The 15,546-nt window shown below is 46.0% G+C and overlaps 1 protein-coding gene across 1 annotated transcript in view; it reads right to left on the bottom strand.

Annotated features, from left to right (window-relative positions):
- T265_06520 (hypothetical protein) overlaps positions 1-15,546 on the bottom strand; it is a gene marked incomplete at both ends in the record, with an annotated part of 42,504 nt that overhangs the window by 2,585 nt on the left and 24,373 nt on the right. Inside the window, 2 exons of the mRNA XM_009171803.1 lie at positions 5,449-5,520; positions 10,720-10,920. Coding sequence (XP_009170067.1) covers positions 5,449-5,463 — 15 coding nt within the window. The remainder of the gene's footprint in view (positions 1-5,448; positions 5,521-10,719; positions 10,921-15,546) is intronic.

Raw genomic sequence — 15,546 nt, 5'->3', positions numbered from 1 at the left:
ATGCCACCCGAAGGAAGCAAGAGGGCTGGGATACTGCCAGGTTGCCCAAGCCTAGACAGGGGAAGTCGAGTAGCGGAGGTCGGATTCGAACCACGGACCCTCCGGTCAGTAAATTTGCGCTCTAACCACTTGGGCAATCTCGCCCCATGTTTTCGTATGTACCTTGCACCTTCAAAGTGCAAACTCATGCTTCATAACGTGTCGAACCGGTAGGTCCTTGGTTCGAAACCAAACTCAGCATCTCAACTGTCTAGGGTTGGGCAACTTGACAGTATCCCAGCCCTCGTGCCTCCTTCCGTTGGCACGGAGATAGGCGCCGAAATGTTGCTACAGCCTAACGATTTTTCAATTTCAAGAGTGTGGGACACCATGCACAAACGCAACTTTCCGAGTTAGGACATAGACCCATATAGATAATTCAAGGCGGAAAAATTAATCCCACCAATGACCTCTTCTGACACAACTGTATATCCCAGTATCTCTTGGTTGTCAACATTCCAAATTTGGCCACACAACGGAAAAATTTACACACTGCACTGATGGACGTTACCGATGGTTGTTGTCTATCCGTATATTATCTGACCCTTACGGATAAACAATCTAACTCAGAACTGTGTTATGAGATCGGCGAAAAAAGTCAGTAGGTGTTCGTCCCAGTCCAGAGAGGTATTACGGTAGTTTGGCTACTCGAGTAGTCTGACACTGACCATAGCTGTCTGGTGGCCAGGATTTTGAGCCAAAGCTTTGACTGAGGACCCTAATCGCCCATCTGTCTAGGTCGGGACACCCTAACAGTATCTTGGATCACATAAAACCATGAACTTGATGAATAGAAAGCATCTTCATACTACATTGGCCATCGTGTGGTGACATCAACCTGGTGGATATGAGAAGACATGCGACTGCCGAGACCTTCCATTTTATTCATTGTTATCTTTCAATTGTGTTCCTGGTCCACTAGACAGTCACTCCCATGTAGATTCCAGCTGTAGGCACTTCGGTCAGGCACCTATGGAATTGGCACACTGCACGCCACCGCTGGCAGCTGCCGCTCCGCGAAGCTATTCAGGCCCCCCATCCTCTTGTTTTCGATTACAACCTTCAAGCAGATCGGTCAGCAAGGTGATCTTGCACGTGCTCAAGATAGTCTGCCGGTTGACACCTGTTTTATCTCTGAAATTGGAAAACAGGAACCCAGCATAGTTGTGAAACTTACGACACTCTCTGTATAGACGACACAGGTTACCAACTTTGGGTGATCCCTCAGCTGTCTCAGAGTGTTGTGCCGTTAGTCAGCTGAGGCTAGATATCGGTAAACAACTGATTCCGACTTTTCATTTCGAACTGGTCTAGACACCAAACGCACTTTGTTGTCGTGTCCATCTGTGCACGAAGGAACCATAGCTCTCACTCATTGAAAGATGCCTTCTATTGAGAACTGACCACCCTGTTGTACGGCACCACGAAGAGTTCGGACTTGGTCATAAAAGCAAAGGTTGCAACGGATAGTTGGGATGTCACAACTTGCACTGGTGGTATGGTCGGAACGCGAAAAGCAACTTTGCAATCATGTGCTGCTCCCAAGCTTTTGTCAGCAGTCCTGGGCTTGGACGTAGCGGCCACCGTTGTGCTAACCGGTCTTTTCCTAATGCTCAGCAACTTTGGAGTTAAACTGAAAACACCACCATTTTAGAGTACACAGGATGATTCAGACTACGTACTCCTTAGGAGAGGATTTTCATTAAATTGATCCGGGAAAGCCAAGGAACGAGATAATTATTTAGCATGAGAAAAGCTTTGTAAGCCACAGGTTAGAAAAACACACCAATAATTTAGTTGGCTCTCTGCCATTAAGCCTGTCTTTCATTCGACCCGTTCGTGAGCTTATACCCCTCCAGAATGGATAAGTAGTAATGTCTTTCTGCGTCAGTGAGCTGCTGGATCAGATGAAGTTTTTCCAGCTTTATTCGTAGATGGTGAATCTTATTGCTTCGGTTTGACTGGGTTATACCCGTGTTCAAACAGGGAGCCGTAACCGACTGTTCTAGGCATAGAGGAATTCTCACGCCTGTCCTAACGCGGCTACTGGCTTCTCCCGTGCGATACATGTTCGAGAACGTCAAGTAGGATTTTGCCTGACAGAGGGTGTAATGACCACATCTCAACATTACGTCAATTACTTGAGCGGCGGTATGTATACTACCGACCAACGATCGCGGTCTTATCATCTTAAAGGGGCTTTCAAATAGGTGGATAGCTAGGCAAACTTGAATATTATTGATCAGAGGGCAATGCCCTTGGAGTTCGTAAACCCGCATTGCCGATGGGGTTAGGGTATACAATGAGCAGTCCAGGAACTTCCTCACAAAAAATGGAATTTGTCAGCGTTATCCCTTTCCTCTTTTTTGATCGAATTTGATATTAACGTTACCATGGAGTTCACATTCCGAGGGACCGTAAACCTAGGTATCGAAATCACGTCTGAAGAGAGCTTCATGGACTTGGCGGACGACGCGGTTTTGCTGTTTGACGATCATTTGTCCGTGTAAAGTACTTTCACCGGAGTATCGGAGGAATTCCCATGTTCCGGCATGAGTTCTGAACCTGCAAAGTGTAAAGTTTTACCTTACGATTTCCCATCTTCTAGTGTTTCTCTGAAATTTCAGGTTGTTGATCGGTTCAGGTATCTTGGAAGCTGCGTAGACCGTCGCTGGATAAAATGAAAGCGCGAATAATCAATGTGAGAGCAGCGTTCGCCAGCCTACTGAATTTGTGGCATCAGAACCGAACTTGACTGGAGTCAAAAGGTCGTGTATGCCAGTTAACTGTAAGAGCGGTCTTGATCTTGAGACTGCCCATCTGATTAGAGGGACTTAGTCTTCAAAAGCTTGATCACTGGTGTCCTCATAGCACAGCAAGTGATAGCTGGCTGCAGCGAGTATTTAGTAAGATGGCGCGTAAGCGAGTACTTGGTAACCAATCCGATTCTTTAGGTGCATCAGATTAGACTTGCCAGGTTGAAGTGGTTGGGGCATGTTTCACATATACCAACCACTATCTACCAAAAAGAAACGTTGTCTTCTGTTCCCAGTGATCGGTGATATAAGGTTCGTGCAGGATAGGCTATGGTGTAGTAGAGTGGGATGGAAACGACTACCGTCACATGGAGTGCGATGGGATCTTCGCGCCTTCCTGCTCGGAGGCCAAGTGACCCTGCTTACAGGACAAGGCAAACGACCAACCTTAGTGGCGCACATGTTGCCATCTTCCTAGACTGTGCGTCGGTCTTCTATCGGATGGGGTTCGCAAAAGACTCTGGGTCAATCTCGCTAATGGTGCCTCAATTCGATACTCAGGTGTGTTATTTTTATGCTGTCCAAATATATAGGCATCCTAGCCTTGAGCGTCTTTTTTAAGAACATAAGCCAACTTTGCAATAACTCTTTACCGTTACCTTTCCTTCCACTCTTAACTGGGGCTTTTTCTGTCATGGTTGTATGATAGTTAAGCACCGGTACATGTTACTGGTGCATTACCATCAACGATGACGAAGAATGATTCTAACAGCAAAATAAACAAATACAACCCTGGAAATTGTGGTGTTATTGAACGAAAAGAGTACTGCAACTGGTGGGGTGAGTTAGCAGTGGAAGCTCTGGATCAGCAATATGATACAGTCAGAAAGTCCGAAAGGGAGTCATGTTAGAGGAATAGACAAATCGATAGAGCCTCGCTCGTTTTGGCTCGTGTCTGTGTTGTCGATCATGGCAGAAATGATCAATCAACAGTAGGAATTGGGAAGGCTAGAAGGCATAAAACTTGGCCTCAGATTCTCAGAAGTGGTTCGGACACAACGAAGCGGACCAAAAGTTTTGAGAACAATTGCAGAATAACAACGCACTGACCGCCTAAAACACACCGGACGAATAGGCTAGTCTATCTCCGTTTCAACGTAGTTTCTTCGCAAGGCAACCAACCTTTTAAGAAACTTGTCGATGCGAAGTGCTGCTACCATGCAATGACTTCCAGGGGCTTGACAAACCCCACTTGACTGACCGGCTTCTCGTGTCACGACACACTTGTCACGCCAAAAGTTAGCAGCAAACTACGATTGATGGTTGCCGACTCATTTCTTTAAGGAGATCGGGAGATCGAAAAGCAATTCTTGGTTGAATCCGTCATCTGAACGGAAGCCTGCAAAGGGTTTCATAAACCTTGGTTTCGAGTGCCATGTTCGAGATCGTTATGCTCTAACAACACAGTATTAACCAGACCCCGGTCGTCGTACCATACATTTGTGTTGGTTATGTTAAGAATTAGCTAAATTTGTATTTTGTTGTAGAACTGCTAACTTGCTGATCCGAAACATAGCACCTTATCCACTCCCTGCGGAGGGCTCCTGCTCAAGCAAGCAGTCAGGCTTGACCGTAATGCTCCTAATGAGATTGACTTTTTTCTGATACAGAGAAGTATATTCGGCAGATCCCAGCCATTTCACAAACAGAGCGTTACCCGCCGTTGATAGTAATATATGAAACAACAATCTGACTGGTAGTTCCGGTGCGTTCGAGTCCAAATCCTTTCATCTCGAGTGATTCAAGTTAGGCATGAGTGGACTGGTCATATTTACGCCATTCGTAATTTTTAGGAAATCAAAGTCAATTTTTGGGTAGATATTAACGGATATTGGACGGACATTTTCGCCGATGCCCAAACAACTCAGCAGATTCAGTTTTGCTAACCAGTACACTGCTAGTTTTTTGCCTAACTAGATGAATTTATACTAAGTTCAGCTGCAACGGTCAGTGTGACAGCACTCGGACGTTAGAGTTGAGTGTTATGCACACCATACACTGTAATTATTAAGATAACCTAGCTCACGCTTGTTCAAGCGTATCTAACCCTGCACAGAATTGATTCAATTTGCGACAGCCAGTAAGAACATGTGAAAGTCATAAGGGTTCGGATAACCTCCCCGCTGGATCACGGAAACGGTTAACCTGGAGGATCCTCAAAAGTGCAGTTACTCAAAGAAAAGAAGCCACCTCGCTGAAGCAAACACGATGGACTAACCCATAGCACAACCAGGCTGGCCCACGCACAAGTTTGGTTTGGTGGACAACTAACAAACCTGAGTAATCTTATCTCAATAAACTACCCAAAAAGTGCAAAGCATGAGCGAAAAAGGACAGACAAACTGGAAGCTAAGTAGACCACAAGGATGTTATGCGTGAAATCAACACCTCGCTTGACGCCAAACATAACGATACAAACGTAGACAGTGACGTGTAAACGATGCACAAGCTACAGAATATATCATCACACATACGTGAAAGGCCGTCCATATAAAGTTTCGACTAGACGACTGTATGAACTCCTACATTATTAGCGAAGTCTAGTTATGATGAATCATCACACCATAAAAAGTACAGTGCCTACAACACATACTTGAGTGCTACCCATGGCATCCTTGACCACAAGCAGTGGGTCTGCGGCGGAACCTGGATCCGAAATTGTCAGCTGCAGGGAAGAAAAGGTATATGATAGAGGGAAAGGCTGAGAAAGGAGTGAAACCGACACTGTACAAACAAAAAAAACAGTATACAAAATATGTGATGAATTCCTGATGAAATGACGAAGCTTCTAAACCTCTATCTGTTCTGAGTCACAGTCCAACCCATAAAATGCAATTTAGATGACTCATGTTCCACAGGAACTAGCGGTTGATCAGGACGAGTACCGACAGCGCACGAAGAATTAATTCAAGGAAATGTAAATATTACAAATTAGGGTGCCATCAATAATTAAACCAGAGTGGGCATTAGCGTTTGCGTATCCTCGTGTACGAACCAAAGCAGCCATAAGACAGACCAATCAGAACATTCACTGCTGCGCGCGATTGGTCAGCTAGCTGCACATCGGAGCGCGGCGTCTCGCTGATTGGTCCGTGAGCAGTGGTGATCGCTTTGGCAGGACTCAGTCGAAGACGGATGTGTCCAAAGGCGACCAGGTGGTCAAAACGATGGGACTAGAGTTATTAACCAAGCCGTGAAACCCCGGTGACAAAGGCCTTTTTTTAGGAGACACGCATCTCATTACCTCAGGTGAAGTGCGAATCAGAAGCAGCTAGCTGGTAGTTAGAGTAATTAAATGTCGATTACCTTCGACACTGGCTGCTTCAAACTGATCAGCTCAACGCGAGCTGAACGTCCACAACAGCAAAACAAACGTCGAACTCGCGTGCTTCACCGATGTTCAACTACAATTTAATGAACGCCCTACCCCTACGGATAATGAAAAGGTGTCTAGATCAATATTGATATACACTGAAGGTGAGACCGCGTCAGTTAGCAGCCCATCATCTCCAATGCAGACAATTACGAGAGCCTCAATATGGGAGGCGAGGTGCATCAACAGCACAGGATTTTCACGAATACCCGGTACTTATTGTCTACACACACAACTTTCTACACGTTTTCACGGCTATGAGCCCATACCAATGCAAAACTTCGCCTACGAATGAAGACGCAGTTTCAAAGGGTTCATGTAAAGCCACCGTCACAGGCCACAAACCCCTGAGTGTCCGGTTGAGTTTAGTAAGGTTGCACGATCACCAGCGACAACCAAAATATTTGAACGTCATTCAGAAAATGAAACTGCACTATGACCGCGAACGTCAGTAATCTAAACTGATGGGATCATTCTTGTCCCGGCGAGCCTGTTTTCTATCGGCCTCTTATTTAGTCTTCGTAACTCTAACAGCCAAGATGCCCGAAACAGTTTGTCCAGGTACATCTGCCGAACTTTAGCCGAAGCGAGCGGCCACACTTGAAGAAGTACACGTGACAGAAATTCATCATCGTTCTCGAGAATGCAGGTATCCGCAGTTCCCATCACGAATTAGGTAAAAGGCGAGTGACCACTATTAGCACACTAAAAAGAATTGCCAATTTCAGGAAACCTGAATGGGGGGTTGCGTGAAAATGGAACAGTACTCTCTAACCGTCATCAGGTTTTGATCATTGGCAGAACGAGGACATCCACCCAACAAAATCGTTCATCTCCGCTTAATTGATGGCGAATTGGGGAACGAAGACCGACCATGGGGTCACGAGCGGACTGCGGCAATGGCTCTTTCACAAGTGCTCCAGCATCCATATTCATTTCTTTATTCAACGGTTTTCGCGGTGTTCAAGTGAAACAAACGGAAGTTGGCTACAACTTGATAACCACGACACTCATGCAAGGAAATTGATCACATCCTAATATGGCTCATCAGTAGTGGATGTAGCTGGTTGCACCAACTAAATAGAATCCGTTTTACCACAGCTGCAAGACCTCACACCTGACATTAAAATTATCACGTCTAAATAGACCAACACCTGTCAAGTCAAAAGTCAACCCAGTGACTATCCCGATTTTGAAGACCGACAAACCACCAGTGACCGATCTATAGGCCCAGAAAGTGATCCAGTGATCGATGAAAACCCAGAACTACAGGATCATCAACCGAGGAGTATATTCACTTATTCAATTTCGTATGCATCCAGCGTGCGTTGGTAGAATAATAGCAACACACTGATCTAGCCTGCTAAAGAGCCGAGGTTATTCGCCCCTGATCTTTAGTAAAAGGTAGGCCCACAGTGAAGTGGTTCTCTTCTGATGTGAGAATCCAGAATAGATGCGCCAGGGTGAGTGCCGAATAAGGGAAACGCGAATGTGAATTCAGTAAAGGAGTGATCTACGAGTGAAACCACTTCTCTATAATAACCGCTTTCAGTAGCTCTCATCCAACTTCTTGTCTGACAGCACCATCTCGGTAAAATGTTTCTAGAGGTTGGCAGCTATCAGTCGTCCTCTGAAATCAAACAACGATGCACGTTTTGTTAAAATTGATGAACTCACGGACCAGTGACTGTAAACCGTGTTTTATTTCGGTAACCCACGTTACCGCCGTTGCGACATTTCAACGAACATGGTATGTGGCCACAGAATATCGAATATGATCAATAACATGTGGCTAGATGATCGCTTGGAAAAGAAAGCGGGGCCTTCATCAGGTGCACCCCGGTCGAGTGGTGAGGTGCAGCTATTTACGCGCAACGGCTGTGTCGAGAAAAAGGCGCATACTAACCCTACCAAACTAAAAAAACTAGAACATGAAGACACATTGGCGTGAGTGATGAGCACGCTTTGTCAATTTTCAGCCACAAATCGAAACACGGTTAGGAGTACCAATGAGAGAAGTTTCATTAGACCGGTACTCATTGGTTGGATTCTGCAAGGCATATGGCCAAGCTTTTGTCAGGATTAATGCGACTTGTTCAGCATAGCTCTATTTATCGCTGACTCCTTCAGATCGCAAACTGTATTAGGTTAAGATAGTCGCAGATCACGACGAGCTTCGGAGTGACAGCTCGAATGATCCAAAAGAACGCGTAGACCCCCCAAAAAGTCCCAATGTGTCAAATATTTTGAGCTGGCTAACACACCCACAACTGCTGGTAACTTCTGGGTGTAAATCAATTAAACAGGTCCTCAGCAGACATTCAGCAGCTGTCGTGCAAGCAGAAAAAGGTCTGTTCACTTCCGTAGAAGCCTAAGCACCATATCTAGCGATTACAGATATACAGGGTTTGTATGTTTACCGCAGAATAGTCGGCCGTCTGGAAATGTGGAATGATTTCACGGCCACCGGCAATCAGAAACCAAACGGCGATTCAAAAATAAATCTAACCATCCACCCGTAAGATAGACCAGGGAGGAGTGACGTTAAAAAAACATTTAGCAGATCCAGGTCAAACGGCGCTTAGATTTTAGCCTTAGCGCCATTCGGTGCATACTATGGACACAGTCAAAACAATGTATACTGGAATAAGATGTCACAAACACGACACTTCAGTTGCCACAGACAAACTTTCATGAAGATTACTGCAACCGGAACGTCGGAGTGACATTATTTCAGTAAATTGTGTTGACTTTTTAAAAAAATGAACTCACTAATAAGATGACAGTGTAGTTCACCAGGACGTCATGAAAATTCAATATCAAGTCGTTCGAGCGAGACAACTGCTACCCCACCAATCATGCTATCAAGAAGCGTTCTCAGGACCCAGTCATTCCAACACAATCTGAGATACCTCTAAGAACGGAGGTGAGCATACCCCTAGGAGCCAACAGCGAACTGTCGCCCCTCTGGTCTGAGCACCGAAACGAGTGACTGAAAGATCAAAACCACGAGCTGCTTCGTCGCCCACTTTATGTAAGTCTGTATCTAGCGGGGTATAGGCGACAGATCGGCCGTGACAAATAACTGGCTACATACTCCGACATGTTCAGCAACAAATACCAACGCCTCAAGTAGTGCGGAAGGCGTACTGCAGGGCACACAATAGAGATTCGCTTATGCTCTGAGGGTCCCAGCGTTCATCTGGGAGTATTCTCCGTAAGGAAATCAGTGACAAAACTGATACGTTGAACTGCACTCAGTTCACACTGAACTCCTTCTACTTGGTTACATTTAACTGACGGTCGTTGGAATGCATTCCCCGTGTAGGAAGTTCGCGATTTACCGGTCTCCCTAATATGACATCTTTAATAAAGGAACTCCCTAAATTAAATCCAAGGGCAAAAAACAGCAAAACACTCGGTGGCGATCGACTAGTCTTGAGGTTAGTGGCTAGATGAGGCAATGCTCCGTATGGAAGGCTGGCAAGCCAGCACGTCACCCATTCCATTCCCATTCGACCTAGACGCAAAGCGTTTGAGACAGTCCACTCAACAAAGCCCTTTAGACTATTACATACGGACATTTGTACTATCAGTAAACTAGACGACCGAAGACAACCATCAGGCACGGTCGGTGGTGGACCCAATGGTGGAGAAAACACATTGAAGACCGCGATACTTTAGTAGCGCGGGGGCAAAGAGTAGGTCGATCATAGAAGCATACGTTGATACCTGAGATGGATTCACACATGCAATTGACACAGGTCTCATAGGCATTAAGTACGATACCAAGATCGAGTAACTGTGTCTGGACTACCCAATCATGGATGGTCTGGGTGAAGCAGTAAAATTTCACGTGAATTCGATTCTTCTAGCTAATATGTCGGAACACAGTACGCATCTGAGACAAAATAATCCTCATTTGCCTGTGATGGCGTCTCGACAAGGAGAATCTCAAGCACAATTTGGGAATAAGACCTTTTTGTCGGCGTGTCCGGAACAATTCACAACTATGGGATGGGGCATTACATAGGCCATCAACTCGCTTTGAGCTGGGGTTGACCGACAAACTAAGAAGCGGGATCGCTCACACCACTAGGTAACAGGCGTTCGACATCCCGATCAACGCATTTATAAGCTTGAGAAAATGACTGATCGACTAAGAGCGCGATTGACGATAACCAGAGTGGCAGCCTGAATTCTGGAGCGTTTCAGTGGGTCGCAGTAGCCTGACAACTAATAACAAGTACAGTGGCAAAATGCACCATGAACGGGAGGTTAAAAAATCCCGCTCAATAAGCGTTCCGCCCAGATTTAGCGATAGAATGTAGCGGCCGAGGAAGACGGATCGGAAAGGCAACAAACTGCAGTGAATGTACTCAGTATGTATATAGCACGATTCACCACAGGTGCTGTTGCGCTCCACAAAGTCGAGATTAGATACAAGAAGAAAGTGAAGTTCGAAGATTCAAAATTCAGATGTACACTAACATCTTCAAGTGGGATATCCAGAGGGACACTTGGCTCAACAATCTCAGAATCAGGTTCTTCAGCGCTTGGTGGTATGCTTTCCCGAGTAAAATAGATTGCCTGAAGTACATATCGTTCTCGTTCTGTTTGAATTTGGCGCTCAGAAGACTTGTATCCAGGCTCCACCAGGAATATCCTCTCCAAAGGCAAGGGGGTGTGCCACTGCAATTCGGCAAAAATAAAAAAAAACGATATCACAGTAAGAATTGGGAACGGATGAGGCAGTGAACAGTTAGTAATAACGAACTACAGCGGTGCAATGGTTGGCAAAGCGGCCTGAAAACGTCTACCGAATAGTGTAACAGAGTGAATACCCAGTGAAAATGTTTTCCCCCACCAAGGGTATTCGGGGTTCATTCCGCTGTTCAGCAATTTACAATATTCAGAAAACCTGTTCCATTTAACCAACTAAAAACTAAACCAAAACGTACTGGACACAAACACCAGTAACAATAATCGTTCGATGTCTAGCTGCCAGACTGCGCAAGCTTAGACACAGGCAGTCGAGATGTCGCGGTTGGAATCGAACCGCATTTATTTCAGTTTATTATCTATAAGGCATGAACCAAGGGTACGCTGCTACAGCTCCGGTCATCGAATTACAAATACTAACCATCAGCAGCATAAAATGAAACCCAGTACGAAGTGGTTGGAAACATAACAGAAGGGCAGAATTGCGATGCCCACGGGGAACACAATGGGGCTCCGAAATTGGAATGAATCTATCTTTGCTGGACCGGTTTCCCACATCCGTTATTTTTCTAGAGAGCGGCTGCTGGTAGACTACTTCGGCGAACGAACTTTACATCCAGTGAATAGCATAGTGGGGACTGGTCGCTGAGAAGCAAGCCGTAACAGCGGCATAAACCAGAACACAACCTGATGGCGAACGTCTTCACAAGGAACCAGTCTATGCAGCCAATTTCAGTCCTCGATCGGTTACGCTTGAGAGGGCGCCCGTCAAGCCGATTCTGATCGATCCAGCCAGTTTGACCGCCGACTGCTTACAGCAATGCGATTAATCAGATTTTCATTGACGGTACTCAACGCAACATGCACCTAATTTGAACTGCGAGGCGCCGTTCTGAACGACACCCGGGGTAGACAATGCAAACAACTGAGGGCGCTGCGGAAGCCGCAGACAACAATTTATAAAGGTGTGAACACAGATGTCCGACAAACGACAGGGACATTACGCTGAATCACATGACGCTTATGTCCCTTGCAACGGGAACGGGAAAGGTGCCATTTAAACGGACCACTACTGTGACCATCTCTAACCAGAAAACTTAACCCATTACGATGCGGTTAATAAAAAAGCGGCCGACATATTGAATCTAGGCTCCACAAGCTACACAACACGAAGCCAAGGTATTAGGAAACCCCACAGAAGCAACCGGTACAAACAGAAAGGATAGTTTAGGGAAGGGAAAGGTTGGCCGATAATGAGGAAAAACCACAGTCAGTGCTGCAATCCCATAAGAACTGCTGAGCTGTGCCAGACATGCGTTTTTCAACACCAAATGTCACTCGCGACCCAATATAAAATATTTTCAACTAAAGCACACAAACGGGTCGACATCAGAGAGGGAACACACGGAGAGATCGAACCAATGCAACTGAGTTGTACTCATTGAGCAGGAATCTTAAGAATGTCATGGATGTCGAATGATGATCTGCGCACCCTCATGCCAACTTGTAGAAGCAAAGTTAAACGCCAGCATAATAAAGGAAGTTGAGTCCTAAAGGTGTCACCAATCGATTTCTACTAGTTAAGGAAATCGTAGTTGAATGGGCGAATACTGGATTCCGGTTTTCACATAGCCCATTTGCTGGTGGGTGATTCAGTTTGTACACTGCACCGTTGGCATAGAGCAGTAATCTAATCAATGCATTCTAACCTACCTTACCAGTCACACAGTAAGCACAAAACAGGATAGAAGCGGAATGCCTAATAAGAGCGACGGACTCCGATTCTTATCTGCCATCACAACCAGAAATTCAATAATAATCATCATGGATAGCATGACCTCGGTGTTCAAGACTGCCGTTTTTTTGAAAGCCTTGTTGTAGAGAAAAGAATAAAGATGGACTAGGAAGCGACTCAGTGCTACCATACTGGTTATTCCGAGGCGCTTACACCTCCACTCTCTCAGGCAATCTGAATAGAAACAGACAAGAGCGCCACTGACAACGGTCGGTAGCCATATCTTCCAGCGTCCCCAACCAGGCGCAGTGGGGATCACACGGTCCACATCGTGGTGGGCAAGTAGCGCCGGCAAGTGCGCATCAAGAATGCATCAACTAAACTGGAACTGCGTGCGGACCATCCAAATACAGACCAAGTAAATGCCATCACGTCACCGGGGTGAGATTGCTTAAGCGGTTAGAGCACGAATACAATGATCGGAAGGTCCGCGGTTTAGACCCGACTTCTGCCTCTTGGCTTCTTCTGTCTAGGCTTCCTCTGGGTGGTGCGGCAGCTAGGCACCGAAAGTGTTACAGCTGAACGATTATTCTCTCATTACAGTCGCGAGAAATAAAGATCAGATGGACAAGTTGTATAGAAAAGCGGTCGAAAGCCGAGGCAGGTTTCCCATAGATAACATTACATCATCGGTTTGATGTAATACTGAACTAGTGTCAAAAAAGGACCTGTATAGCTAATCGATGAATATACCCTAGGATTTGGAATTATTTGCCGTTTTTACCACGGCCTGAAACTATCGACAGTGATTTCAGGTAAAATTCTACACAAATGTATGGAACACAACCCACCCAACACCGCACTTATGATGTCTCTTCGAATGGTGGCGAAACGTATGCAATTCAATTGCCACGCTCGGCGAACAGATGATGATGACCTGCTGATCATCTAGAGATAATCTAGTCTGACATGAAATCATTCTTCTTGGAAGTGGGGGTTACAAACAGTAAAGCTCGGAAAGAGAAAAGCAAGTCTCTGGTAGTACCCACAGAGATCTTCACCGAATAGGACAAAAGACAAAGCGTTCAGCTGTAGCACCCTTCCGGTGCCTAGCTGCCATGCCACCCGAGGGCTGGGATACTACCGAATAGGACGTTGCGCCGGGTAACCCAACCAAATATCCAAGCTGTCCTCTTGTGTTGTGGTGCCACGTCCACGGGTATGGACACGAAGGCGTACCGACAAAGGAGCAGTGTAAGAGTGAAACCCATAAACAATGTCGGAAGAGTACAGAAAACGTAACCACTGTTGGGGTATTTAGATAGCTTGATTACAGATGACAGCTCTGAAAATCAGTGGCCGATGGCCGCAATAAGACCAATTAGGAAATACAGGTTTCGAGACAGCCGACCAGACGTTCCCAAATAAGTTCCAGATAGGCAAAAAGACCAATCAGTGACTTGCTCGCAATCGTTGTAAAACCATCGTGCGCCTAGCTGCCAATCCAAGTGCAACTGCAGACTTTCAAAACCCACTACTCCAGAAAGATGCATTGTGCAAAGGAAACAGATCACTAGTTTACAAAAGCTAAATGAACAACGCGCTCAAACATTCTACAAGACTGCGATCATTCTGTTTTTCGGAATCAAAGTTCTGGGTGTTCAAAGCAACCTATCGGAATGGACTCTGCACCTTGAGGTTCAAGCAAGGTCACAAGCTTATGGAATAAACAGTAGATACGGGCTAACAATACGTGCTTCAGAATGAGCACCACTGGCGTTTATCGTCCTGACGTCTTTGCTGGTGGACAACGTTGTCGAAGCTTGCCACCCAGTTGGCAAACTCGTGGTACTGCTGTTTGTGATTCGCGCGCAGCAAATAAATAGGAAACGCGCCAGTCGCGGAACGGTATGGAGGGGCAAGATACGTATGGCGAACGACAAAGCTCCGTTCAAACATTGGTAGGCCCTACATGTTGCCACAACTCTGTGGGCTAGAAGCCGGTTCTTGAGAATTGGTCATAACAAAGGCAAGAGCAGCCAGTCCTAGAAATACGAGTAGTTAACTGAGGTTGTGTGGTCTCCGCGGTACGAATTGCAGGATAGTAACAGCTCTTTTCTCATAGAAGAAGCGATCCTGTCTTCGAAAGCGAAACATAGGCGAAAACACTCAATTTGGTGACCACCCATGTGATTGCAGTAAAACTACTGTCAAAAGATAGTGTTACAGGTGCTCGACGGCATGTTTTACGTGGCAGGTAGTTCAATAGCCCCATGAGAAACCCATCAACCGACAGCTAGCGATTGAGACGCATTAACGCACGAATAGGGGGGGGGGGCTTTTTGCGAGCGAAAAGAGACTGAGAGCACTGCTCGTTGGTTGGGAGCAGAAATCATAGGATGGGGAAAATCACCTTACCGAAAGGTCTGGGGAGGATCGCATGCCTTCGCGATACTTTATTCCCACCTAATCCCCTCCCGCCCAGCCAGAATCAGTGCATCGTGGACATTCCACTCGTGGCGTCCAACGCTGTTTTTCCTACAAGCCGGCTGTAATTCAAGTCATCGAAACACTTTTTACGGAAGATTGCGCAAGCTTCACTACGCGACGTTTACCAACACGCAATACCCGCCGAGAACAATGTTCTCTTCCCATAGTGAGGGCTGATTAGTCAAGTATGATCGTCATCGAGACGATCATGGAAGACTCACTACCAGCCTCTAATGCCTGTGGGGTCGAAGTGCTCCCTGGGCTTCCTCTCAGAGACATCGAGTACGCAGACGATATAGCTCTTCTAGGATCTGACCCCGTGGCAATGCAAACAATACTAAATAATCTAAATAATTCTGCCTCGCGGTTTG

This window comes from Opisthorchis viverrini, assembly GCF_000715545.1.
Source record: "Opisthorchis viverrini unplaced genomic scaffold opera_v5_135, whole genome shotgun sequence".
Taxonomy (NCBI): domain Eukaryota; kingdom Metazoa; phylum Platyhelminthes; class Trematoda; order Opisthorchiida; family Opisthorchiidae; genus Opisthorchis; species Opisthorchis viverrini.
The sequence above is the reverse complement of the archived record's forward strand: the minus strand, read 5'-3'. Positions and strand labels throughout refer to the sequence as shown.